The 12,500-nt window shown below is 42.8% G+C and overlaps 1 protein-coding gene across 7 annotated transcripts in view; it reads right to left on the reverse strand.

The window, feature by feature from the left end:
• Nucleotides 1-12,500, reverse strand: part of LOC147020195 (sodium- and chloride-dependent creatine transporter 1-like) — a 119,131-nt gene that overhangs the window by 80,008 nt on the left and 26,623 nt on the right. Inside the window, exon 1 of one of the 7 annotated variants that reach the window (XM_085895322.1) lies at nt 8,374-8,528. The exons of the other annotated variants lie outside the window; for them this stretch is intronic. Coding sequence (XP_085751448.1) covers nt 8,374-8,440 — 67 coding nt within the window. The 5' untranslated portion in view covers nt 8,441-8,528. Of the gene's footprint in view, nt 1-8,373; nt 8,529-12,500 lie in introns of those variants that run through there. 7 annotated transcript variants of the gene reach the window in all.

Genomic DNA, 12,500 nt, shown 5'->3' on the forward strand with positions numbered 1-12,500 from the left:
GAGAGAGAGAGAGAGAGAGAGAGAGAGAGAGAGAGAGAGAGAGAGAGAGAGAGAGAGAGAGAGAGAGAGAGAGAGAGAGAGAGAGAGAGAGAGAGAGAGAGAGAGAGAGAGAGAGAGAGAGAGAGAGAGAGAGAGAGAGAGAGAGAGAGAGAGAGAGAGAGAGAGAGAGAGAGAGAGAGAGAGAGAGAGAGAGAGAGAGAGAGAGAGAGAGAGAGAGAGAGAGAGAGAGAGAGAGAGAGAGAGAGAGAGAGAGAGAGAGAGAGAGAGAGAGAGAGAGAGAGAGAGAGAGAGAGAGAGAGAGAGAGAGAGAGAGAGAGAGAGAGCCATAGAGAGAGAGAGAGAGAGAGAGAGAGAGAGAGAGAGAGAGAGAGAGAGAGAGAGAGAGAGAGAGAGAGAGAGAGAGAGAGAGAGAGAGAGAGAGAGAGAGAGAGAGAGAGAGAGAGAGAGAGAGAGAGAGAGAGAGAGAGAGAGAGAGAGAGAGAGAGAGAGAGAGAGAGAGAGAGAGAGAGAGAGAGAGAGAGAGAGAGAGAGAGAGAGAGAGAGAGAGAGAGAGAGAGAGAGAGAGAGAGAGAGAGAGAGAGAGAGAGAGAGAGAGAGAGAGAGAGAGAGAGAGAGAGAGAGAGAGAGAGAGAGAGAGAGAGAGAGAGAGAGAGAGAGAGAGAGAGAGAGAGAGAGAGAGAGAGAGAGAGAGAGAGAGAGAGAGAGAGAGAGAGAGAGAGAGAGAGAGAGAGAGAGAGAGAGAGAGAGAGAGAGAGAGAGAGAGAGAGAGAGAGAGAGAGAGAGAGAGAGAGAGAGAGAGAGAGAGAGAGAGAGAGAGAGAGAGAGAGAGAGAGAGAGAGAGAGAGAGAGAGAGAGAGAGAGAGAGAGAGAGAGAGAGAGAGAGAGAGAGAGAGAGAGAGAGAGAGAGAGAGAGAGAGAGAGAGAGAGAGAGAGAGAGAGAGAGAGAGAGAGAGAGAGAGAGAGAGAGAGAGAGAGAGAGAGAGAGAGAGAGAGAGAGCCATAGAGAGAGAGAGAGAGAGAGAGAGAGAGAGAGAGAGAGAGAGAGAGAGAGAGAGAGAGAGAGAGAGAGAGAGAGAGAGAGAGAGAGAGAGAGAGAGAGAGAGAGAGAGAGAGAGAGAGAGAGAGAGAGAGAGAGAGAGAGAGAGAGAGAGAGAGAGAGAGAGAGAGAGAGAGAGAGAGAGAGAGAGAGAGAGAGAGAGAGAGAGAGAGAGAGAGAGAGAGAGAGAGAGAGAGAGAGAGAGAGAGAGAGAGAGAGAGAGAGAGAGAGAGAGAGAGAGAGAGAGAGAGAGAGAGAGAGAGAGAGAGAGAGAGAGAGAGAGAGAGAGAGAGAGAGAGAGAGAGAGAGAGAGAGAGAGAGAGAGAGAGAGAGAGAGAGAGAGAGAGAGAGAGAGAGAGAGAGAGAGAGAGAGAGAGAGAGAGAGAGAGAGAGAGAGAGAGAGAGAGAGAGAGAGAGAGAGAGAGAGAGAGAGAGAGAGAGAGAGAGAGAGAGAGAGAGAGAGAGAGAGAGAGAGAGAGAGAGAGAGAGAGAGAGAGAGAGAGAGAGAGAGAGAGAGAGAGAGAGAGAGAGAGAGAGAGAGAGAGAGAGAGAGAGAGAGAGAGAGAGAGAGAGAGAGAGAGAGAGAGAGAGAGAGAGAGAGAGAGAGAGAGAGAGAGAGAGAGAGAGAGAGAGAGAGAGAGAGAGAGAGAGAGAGAGAGAGAGAGAGAGAGAGAGAGAGAGAGAGAGAGAGAGAGAGAGAGAGAGAGAGAGAGAGAGAGAGAGAGAGAGATATGGAGATATAGAGATATGGAGATATGAGAGATAGAGAGATAGAGATATGAGAGATAGAGATATAGAGATATAGAGATATAGAGATATAGAGATAGAGAGATAGAGAGAGAGAGAGAGATATAGAGAGAGAGAGAGAGAGAGAGAGAGAGAGAGAGAGAGAGAGAGAGAGAGAGAGAGAGAGAGAGAGAGAGAGAGAGAGAGAGAGAGAGAGAGAGAGAGAGAGAGAGAGAGAGAGAGAGAGAGAGAGAGAGAGAGAGAGAGAGAGAGAGAGAGAGAGAGAGAGAGAGAGAGAGAGAGAGAGAGAGAGAGAGAGAGAGAGAGAGAGAGAGAGAGAGAGAGAGAGAGAGAGAGAGAGAGAGAGAGAGAGAGAGAGAGAGAGAGAGAGAGAGAGAGAGAGAGAGAGAGAGAGAGAGAGAGAGAGAGAGAGAGAGAGAGAGAGAGAGAGAGAGAGAGAGAGAGAGAGAGAGAGAGAGAGAGAGAGAGAGAGAGAGAGAGAGAGAGAGAGAGAGAGAGAGAGAGAGAGAGAGAGAGAGAGAGAGAGAGAGAGAGAGAGAGAGAGAGAGAGAGAGAGAGAGAGAGAGAGAGAGAGAGAGAGAGAGAGAGAGAGAGAGAGAGAGAGAGAGAGAGACAAAGAGAGAGAGAAAGACAGAGAGAAAGAGAGAGAGAGAGAGAGAGAGAGAGAGAGAGAGAGAGAGAGAGCCATCGAGAGAGATATAGAGATATAGAGATATAGAGATATGGAGATATAGAGATATGGAGATATGGAGATATGGAGATATAGAGATATAGAGATATAGAGATATAGAGATATAGAGATATGGAGATATAGAGATATAGAGATATAGAGATATAGAGATATAGAGATATGGAGATATGGAGATATGGAGATATAGAGATATAGAGATATAGAGATATAGAGATATAGAGATATAGAGATATAGAGATATGGAGATATGGAGATATGGAGATATGGAGATATGGAGATATGGAGATATGGAGATATGGAGATATAGAGATATAGAGATATAGAGATATGGAGATATGGAGATATGGAGATATGGAGATATGGAGATATGGAGATATGGAGATATGGAGATATGGAGATATAGAGATATGGAGATATGGAGATATGGAGATATGGAGATATGGAGATATGGAGATATAGAGATATGGAGATATGGAGATATGGAGATATGGAGATATGGAGATATGGAGATATGGAGATATGGAGATATGGAGATATAGAGATATAGAGATATAGAGATATGGAGATATGGAGATATGGAGATATAGAGATATAGAGATATAGAGATATAGAGATATCGAGATATCGAGATATAGAGATATAGAGATATAGAGATATAGAGATATAGAGATATAGAGATATAGAGATATAGAGATATAGAGATATAGAGATATAGAGACAGAGAGAGAGAGAGAGAGAGAGAGAGAGAGAGAGAGAGAGAGAGAGAGAGAGAGAGAGAGAGAGAGAGAGAGAGAGAGAGAGACTCACTCACTCCACTATTCAGTGTCTTTTCTGAGTACGTACCGTACACATTTGTTTGATTTTCTTCAAGAACTCCAAAAATGCCAAAACGACAGTGTAAATCCCCTGCAGAACTAAAGATAAAATTCCTGTGTTTTTCAAGTGGTCAAGAATAATAAGAATCTGAGTGCTTGGTATGTCGAGCTGGTGTTGTGCCAAATTTTGAGGTTCCAGAGCTCTGCAAAATGATGGCAGTGATGTCATCGCCAAATCTACCATCACATCAAGTTTTATCATGACACCGTACCATTTGAGTCTCCAAAATGAGTAATAAATGAAACGCAGTACACACATTTTACCATGACAAAACAAAAAACACTCACCCCACTTGATCTTACAATTCAGAATTCCATGAGAAAAGTCAGATCAGTTAGTTTGTACTCACTAACCAATTATGCATTGAAGTAAAGATAATTTTTTTTATTTACTACCATGTGGTGAGGCCTGACAAGATGACTAAGGAGTACACACACACATGCCTCTAACCTGTCTCGCTTGGGTTTGAATCCCGACTCAGCTATAAAATGTCATCCTGGTGTTTCACAGGCAGGGAGATTCATAAATGTGTGTGTTGTCTCTCAGATGGACATTAAGCCGGGCATCCTCTCTGCTGGTACTAGTTATTTTGTTATTTTTCACATTAGTTGGTGTCGTTATTGGAGTTGAGGAAAGAAGATAAAGCTTTGTGCTGGATAAACATGACAGAGCAGGCAACAATGATGTTCACATACATAACATATAACATTGTTTTCTGCAAACATGAGTTCTTGTCATGTATGTGTTTTTGGCCTATCCTTGTTTATAAAACGTGATAGCCATTGATGTATTATTTATCGGCCTATCCTTGTTCATTCAACTTGAGAGCCATTTATGTATTATCGGCCTATCCTTGTTTATACAACGTGGTAGCCATTGATGTATCATTTATCGGCCTATCCTTGTTTATACAACGTGATAGCCATTCATGTATTATGTATCGGCCTATCCTTGTTTATACAACGTGATAGCCATTTATGTATTATTTATCGGCCTATCCTTGTTTATGCAACGTGATAGCCATTTATGTATTATCGGCCTATCCTTGTTTATACAACGTGGTAGCCATTTTTGTATTATTTATTTATCCTTGTTTACACAACGTGAGAGCCATTTATGTATTATCGGCCTATCCTTGTTTATAAAACGTGGTAGCCATTGATGTATTATTTATCGGCCTATCCTTGTTCATTCAACTTGAGAGCCATTTATGTATTATCGGCCTATCCTTGTTTATACAAAGTGATAGCCATTTATGTATTATTTATCGGCCTATCCTTGTTTATACAACGTGGTAGCCATTGATGTATTATTTATCGGCCTATCCTTGTATCTGCAACGTGAGAGCCATTTATGTATTATCGGCCTATCCTGGTTTATACAACGTGGTAGCCATTGATGTATTATTTATCGGCCTATCCTTGTTTATACAACGTGAGAGCCATTTATGTATTATCGGCCTATCCTTGTTTATACAACGTGGTAGCGATTGATGTATTATTTATCGGCCTATCCTTGTTCATACAACGTGATAGCCATTGATGTATTATTTAATCGGCCTATCCTTGTTCATTCAACTTGAGAGCCATTTATGTATTATCGGCCTATCCTTGTTTATACAACGTGGTAGCCATTGATGTATTATTTATCGGCCTATCCTTGTTCATTCAACTTGAGAGCCATTTATGTATTATCGGCCTATCCTTGTTTATACAACGTGGTGGCCATTGATGTATTATTTATCGGCCTATCCTTGTTCATAAAACGTGATAGCCATTGATGTATTATTTATCGGCCTATCCTTGTTCATACAACGTGATAGCCATTGATGTATTATTTATCGGCCTATCCTTGTTTATACAACGTGGTGGCCATTGATGTATTATTTATCGGCCTATCCTTGTTCATAAAACGTGAGAGCCATTTATGTATTATCGGCCTATCCTTGTTTATACAACGTGGTGGCCATTGATGTATTATTTATCGGCCTATCCTTGTTCATTCAACTTGAGAGCCATTTATGTATTATCGGCCTATCCTTGTTTATACAACGTGGTAGCCATTGATGTATCATTTATCGGCCTATCCTTGTTTATACAACGTGATAGCCATTTTTGTATTATTTATTTATCCTTGTTTACACAACGTGATAGCCATTTATGTATTATTTATCGGCCTATCCTTGTTTATACAACGTGATAGCCATTCATGTATTATGTATCGGCCTATCCTTGTTTATACAACGTGATAGCCATTTATGTATTATTTATCGGCCTATCCTTGTTTATGCAACGTGATAGCCATTTATGTATTATCGGCCTATCCTTGTTTATACAACGTGGTAGCCATTTTTGTATTATTTATTTATCCTTGTTTACACAACGTGAGAGCCATTTATGTATTATCGGCCTATCCTTGTTTATAAAACGTGGTAGCCATTGATGTATTATTTATCGGCCTATCCTTGTTCATTCAACTTGAGAGCCATTTATGTATTATCGGCCTATCCTTGTTTATACAAAGTGATAGCCATTTATGTATTATTTATCGGCCTATCCTTGTTTACACAACGTGGTAGCCATTGATGTATTATTTATCGGCCTATCCTTGTATCTGCAACGTGAGAGCCATTTATGTATTATCGGCCTATCCTGGTTTATACAACGTGGTAGCCATTGATGTATTATTTATCGGCCTATCCTTGTTTATACAACGTGAGAGCCATTTATGTATTATCGGCCTATCCTTGTTTATACAACGTGGTAGCGATTGATGTATTATTTATCGGCCTATCCTTGTTCATACAACGTGATAGCCATTGATGTATTATTTAATCGGCCTATCCTTGTTCATTCAACTTGAGAGCCATTTATGTATTATCGGCCTATCCTTGTTTATACAACGTGGTAGCCATTGATGTATTATTTATCGGCCTATCCTTGTTCATTCAACTTGAGAGCCATTTATGTATTATCGGCCTATCCTTGTTTATACAACGTGGTGGCCATTGATGTATTATTTATCGGCCTATCCTTGTTCATAAAACGTGATAGCCATTGATGTATTATTTATCGGCCTATCCTTGTTCATACAACGTGATAGCCATTGATGTATTATTTATCGGCCTATCCTTGTTTATACAACGTGGTGGCCATTGATGTATTATTTATCGGCCTATCCTTGTTCATAAAACGTGAGAGCCATTTATGTATTATCGGCCTATCCTTGTTTATACAACGTGGTGGCCATTGATGTATTATTTATCGGCCTATCCTTGTTCATAAAACGTGAGAGCCATTTATGTATTATCGGCCTATCCTTGTTTATACAACGTGGTGGCCATTGATGTATTATTTATCGGCCTATCCTTGTTCATAAAACGTGAGAGCCATTTATGTATTATCGGCCTATCCTTGTTTATACAACGTGGTGGCCATTGATGTATTATTTATCGGCCTATCCTTGTTCATAAAACGTGAGAGCCATTTATGTATTATCGGCCTATCCTTGTTTATACAACGTGGTAGCCATTGATGTATTATTTATCGGCCTAACCTTGTTCATACAACTTGAGAGCCATTTATGTATTATCGGCCTATCCTTGTTCATACAAGTGATAGCCATTTATGTATTACTAGTACGTGCCCGTACGTACGTAGGTGGCCGTACGTGCAAAAACAAAACAAACAAAAAAAAAAAACCTTTCAAACCACGTGCCAGAAACAACAACCACACAGGCCGTTCCTTCGCTCTCGCGTGCCCTTACATGCGTGGCCGTACGTGTGTGCCCGTACGTGCGTGGTCGTACATGCAAACCCCCCCAAAATAAAAAAATTAAATTAAATTAAAAAAATTTCAAACCATGTGCCAGAAACAGCAACCACACAGGCCGTTCCTTCGCTCTCGTAAACGATGACTGGATTGGGGCATTGTGTTTATCTATAAATGCGCAAAAGAAATCGAGAAATTATTACAATACACTAAGTCATCACCATCCGGAAGTCTGTACGTTGTAACCCGTAATGGAGAACGCGGCTGAGGCTCTCTTCCCCATCGGCCATGCTTACGCAGCAACGTGTCCTGTCATTGGTAAATAAATGGCGTCCTGTCATTGGTAACTTGGGAACCACTTGTCAGATTAATATCAAACCTTGAAAAGGCACATACTCAGGTCCCCAGCAATATAGCTGGCAAGTTTCAATTAGATCGGACCAGTGGTTGTCGAGAAACAGCGGTCACACATGCATGCACGCACGCACGCACACACAGCTGGAATTATAGATATATAAACCTATCCTTGTTCATACAACGTGATATCCATTGATGTATTATAGGCAGGCCCGTAGCCAGGGCTCAGTATTAAGGGGGGCATATGAACTGGATGGGGGGGAACAATTATTATAATTAATTTTTTGATAACCTGGTATACTATTGTATTCATGCAGCATTGACACATCTATACTGAGGTTGCCGTCGCATACTAGCCAAATTGATCTCAGCTAGATTTAATATGTTCCGATGTTTTTGGCCTAAAATTATTCGAATGCAGGAGAGCCGCAACAAACTGGCACATTCACAATGCAAATATTCAATGATTAGACAATTGGCACCAATTCAGGAGCACTTACACAAGGTGTTGTCAAGAATTGGCATTATAAAATTAATATACCAGAGATACAATGACGAAACGGGGGAGGTTGGCACCAGAATCAGTGCACTTTGAAATAAGATACAGTAGGCTATGACCTGCGATCATCACGTCAAACTATCAACAGCAAATCCGACCAGCCTGAAGATACCACAAGGTCCGCATTTAAAGCAGTCAATTACACAGAGGTAAGGTTATGCACAAAGCACTAGATATGGGATATGCAAAGCACCAAACACAACATTTAACTTAAACATCAGAAGTACAAAGCAGCCAACCACGGCGGGTGCTGACCGCAACCACAACCACACACTCATCACCAGCAGTCACACACAATCTGAACCCCTCGTATAGTTTTTATACCGCTGCACTCACTGCCAGAAGAGCTGCAGGCGATGCGTCTCGGTGTGGAATCTTGTGAGGACCTTCTCCTTCCGTTCATTCAGGAATTTACGTGTGAGGTCTCTCTCGAAGGCCAGCCGTACCAGTTGTGCCTTGCGTGCATGGCGCATGGACCGTCGGTGGTCAGTGAAGACATTCCTCAATGTTGAGAATGAGTTTTCACACATGGCAGTGGACGCACCAAATGTTAGTCCAAGTCTCATAGCAGTCACTACACTTGGCATGGCTTCCAGCGTTTTGTGGTATGTTGAGAGGAGTTTTTGTGTTGTCCATCTCTCGTTTGGCTGCTTTTCTGTCTGTGAGCAAATAAACTGCTTTGCAACCACACACTCTGTTTCACTGATGGTTGACTTTGTTGATGTCATGATGTGCTGGAGCAAGTGGGGATCCAAAAACGTGCCATTTTCAGGATTCAAGGCAGCGAGTGAACGGGCAAGTTGTGTGTTGCGCTCACTGAAGCGCTGAGCGATCTCGCCAAGCACAGTGTCAACTGCGCTGTAAAAATCCTCTGTAGTTCCGTCTTGTCATTGTCGTTGTTTTGTCCTGTAGTCTCCAAATCTACAAACTGTTCTAAGTCCTTATGCATTGTGCGTCTCCGTTTTGGTGGTGCAGGTGTAGAAGTGCGAGCATCGTTGGCCTTGTTCCACAGATCAGTGAACTCATCCTCAGAGCGGAGTTTCTTCATGCACTCTGTAGCACTCGCCACCAGTTCCAACCCCGTTAGCAAGTCCATGTCCTCTGCCTGCAAGAGTCTGTTAGGGCCATCTAACAACATCAGCAGTTTTTGTACAAAGATAGCAATGAACATGAAGGCAGGCCCAGAGACTTCCCACAAAAGCCCAATAGCCTCCATCCTCATCTCTGCACCGTAGGTGCGCTCTGCATCAATCTCCGACAGTAAGGATGTGATATCCTTAAAAGATCTTATGATCACAGACACGGTGGCTAAATGTCCCGTCCACCCTTGATCAAGAAGTCGTTTTAACCGCTCACCTTTATGCTGTGCAGCAACAGTGGGCTTTCTTAAGAATTTGTACGGGCAACAACAAACCTCGAGGAAATCAGTGACAGCTTTCTCTGCTGCCAGTGCGTGGATAACTACCAGACGGAGTTGGTGATTTAAGCAGTGCACATAGGGGATTTCTCTTTCCAATATCTCTTGCAACAACTTTTGCACCCCTCCGTGCTTCCCAGCCATTACCGAAGCCCCGTCGTACACCTGACTTAATATTTTTGACGTGTCAAGTCCTGTTTTTGTCAGCTCTGCAATTATTAGGTCTGTCAATGTTTTTGCATCTCCAGCGTCGGTTGTAGCTATTGTGAGTAGACGCTCTGTTGCTTCATTCGATGCCGATACAAAGCGAATGATGATTGATATGTTCTCACATTCAGTGGGGTCCCTCGTCCCATCCACCTTGATGGTAAACCACGATGTGCCCACTTCTTCCACGATGGCATCCGTCACAACATTACTCAATGTGCAGATCAGTTCATTATGCATTTCCGGACTAGTATAGCTTGCGTTTCGTGGGATATGCTTTATTATTTTGGCTAGCTCAGTGTCTTTTGAGTGTGTAGTTTAAAAGTGAGAGGAAGAGCCCACCGTGCCCATCTGACATATCTTCAAAATTATCAAGGCTCCCTCTAAAAGGTATCTGATTGTCGGCGAGAAATCCCACAACATCTATAAGAGCAGACACACAGTACCGGTTTCTATTTAGCTGGTCAGCATTGAGGAGTGTGGAAATCTCCTTACCACAATCGATGTGCCTCTCATTCTCCTTCCACCTCAAAACACAAGTTAAATGTTACTTTGAAGTTGCGTGTTTGTGAAACCCCCTACCCCCTGCCTTTCTCCACGGCATGTTTCCAATTCCGGTAGCCTCGCTCTGTGAAAGTAGAGTCCACTGGGCCACGTGCGGTCTTAAACTTCCCACATGGACAGCAAAATGCTGCACGTGTCTGCACACTGTATTCCAGCCATTCATTAGTCTGGTATCACGAGGACACAAACGAGCGACTCTTGTTCTGTCACAGATGGCCAAGGTACCACTGTAGAACAACTCGATTCGGTCTCTCACTTCCAAGATCATCGGGAAGCAGCTTGACAGTCACACCCGACCCCGAGGCGCCGCCGAGCGTGGAAACTCGGCTGTCTGCACTGGGGCTACAGCCGCAGGGCTGACGTTGCTGGCTTGGCCAGGTTGGCCAGGTTGGCCAGCTTCTGTCGGTATTTCATCGACATGATCGTCTTTTCCTCCTCCTCCTCCCACAACATGTCTTTCATCATCTTCTTCATTTTCGTCGCTTGCATTTTTTCCTTTTCTGAGCCATTTTCGTATATCCATCATCCACGTCCTTTTCTCCTGCTGCGAGCTCGTGCTCTGTGATTCGTCCCTCGTGACTCGCGTCACTAATCTCGCGACTCGCGTCACTAATCTCGCGACTCGCGGCACTAATCTCGCGACTCGCGGCACTAATCTCGCGACTCGCGGCACTAATCTCACGACTCGCGGCACTAATCTCACGACTCGCCAGATTTCACGGTTGACGGTTTTATTTATTAAATGATCCATCCATCAAAAACAGGTTTTATCTGCATAATTTCAAATGTAAGCACGATTGAAAACACACATATTATTAATTTTTATTATAAAATTACTTTTGTAAGATGAGGGTTGACCGGTTGTGAAGGTCACGTGGTGCACGTGCACTTCATCTTTAATTATGTAAATTTATGTCTTTTCCTTTATCATATTATGACAATATTACATTTATAACTAACTTACAACCAATCAGGTAACCTGCTCAATAGGGTCTCCATATCGAATACGCTGATTGGCTATTCCTTAAAACTAAATGATCCACGATATATATATATATATATATAACCACCCACAACATCGACATTCGACACGAGGTCTTGGCTGCTGGTGTTGGTGTTTGAGTTATTATCTTTTATCTTGTGGGCTTGGACTGTATTGTCTTGCCAATTGCTTTTGGAGATGAGCTGGGAAGCGCACACTTATCTCTTGACTGTTATTCAAAGAAGGATATTATTAAAGAACAGTTTATCCAAGAAGGCCTTATTATTCACCACGTTGAACATCTGGAATAAGGGTTTTAGTTCACACAGGTGAACTCTTAAACAGCAAGGTCACAGTGGGCGCTCGTCCTTAAACACTAAGTTGTTCACAGGGTGCAACATGGCATAAATGGGTGGTGTACAAGTGGGGGGGGGCACCAGATGCGCCATGGGGGGGCATTGCACCCAAATGCCCCCCCCCCTAGCGACGGGCCTGATTATAGGTCTATCCTCGTTTATATAACGTGGTATCCATTGATGTATTATTGGCCTACCTTTGTACCCTTGTTCACACAACTTGATATCCATTAAGATTCTTCGCAAGAACAGCCACATCACTGATCCATCCAGACGTCAACTGGTTGGAAGTATCCAAACTTTTCCATGCCTTCACGTCTTCCAGGGTGTAAATTTAAGATAATTCACTGAATCTGGATATAAAATGGTTGGAAAGTTTGCCTCGCTTCTGGACCATGCTGTATTTGGCAATTCATACAGGCCTGTGTTGCCTATAACCTGTATTGTTACAATATCACACCCGAGACAAAGTGTCCAACGTATTGACATATCCAGGTTTGGAGATTAGCTTTGACCCTAATTAATTATTTGACCATGAAACTGGTGAAATCACACAAAGCACAATTACTCAACCGAACATGAACATGGGTGTTTTTTTTTTTTTAAACTATTGCGGAGTGTAGCTCCACGTCGGATGGATTGAGGTGCCAGAGCTCTGGTGTGCTCTGGCTGGATGACACCACTTGCTGATACGTACATCTCCATGACAAGTAAAGGTGTTATTGGTTTAAACTATCAGGTGAACTCGGACAAGCACAATATATCCAGTAATAATTCAGTATTTCGATTGGATGAATGGTGGTTTGGGGTCAAAATTAATCGAGGTTCAGAACACACCTAATGTATCGAGAGAGAGAGAGAGAGAGAGAGAGAGAGAGAGAGAGAGAGAGAGAGAGAGAGAGAGAGAGAGAGAGAGAGAGAGAGAGAGAGAGAGAGA

This window comes from Eptatretus burgeri, chromosome 9, assembly GCF_056783735.1.
Source record: "Eptatretus burgeri isolate ZD-2024b chromosome 9, Ebu_testis_v1, whole genome shotgun sequence".
Classification (NCBI taxonomy): domain Eukaryota; kingdom Metazoa; phylum Chordata; class Myxini; order Myxiniformes; family Myxinidae; genus Eptatretus; species Eptatretus burgeri.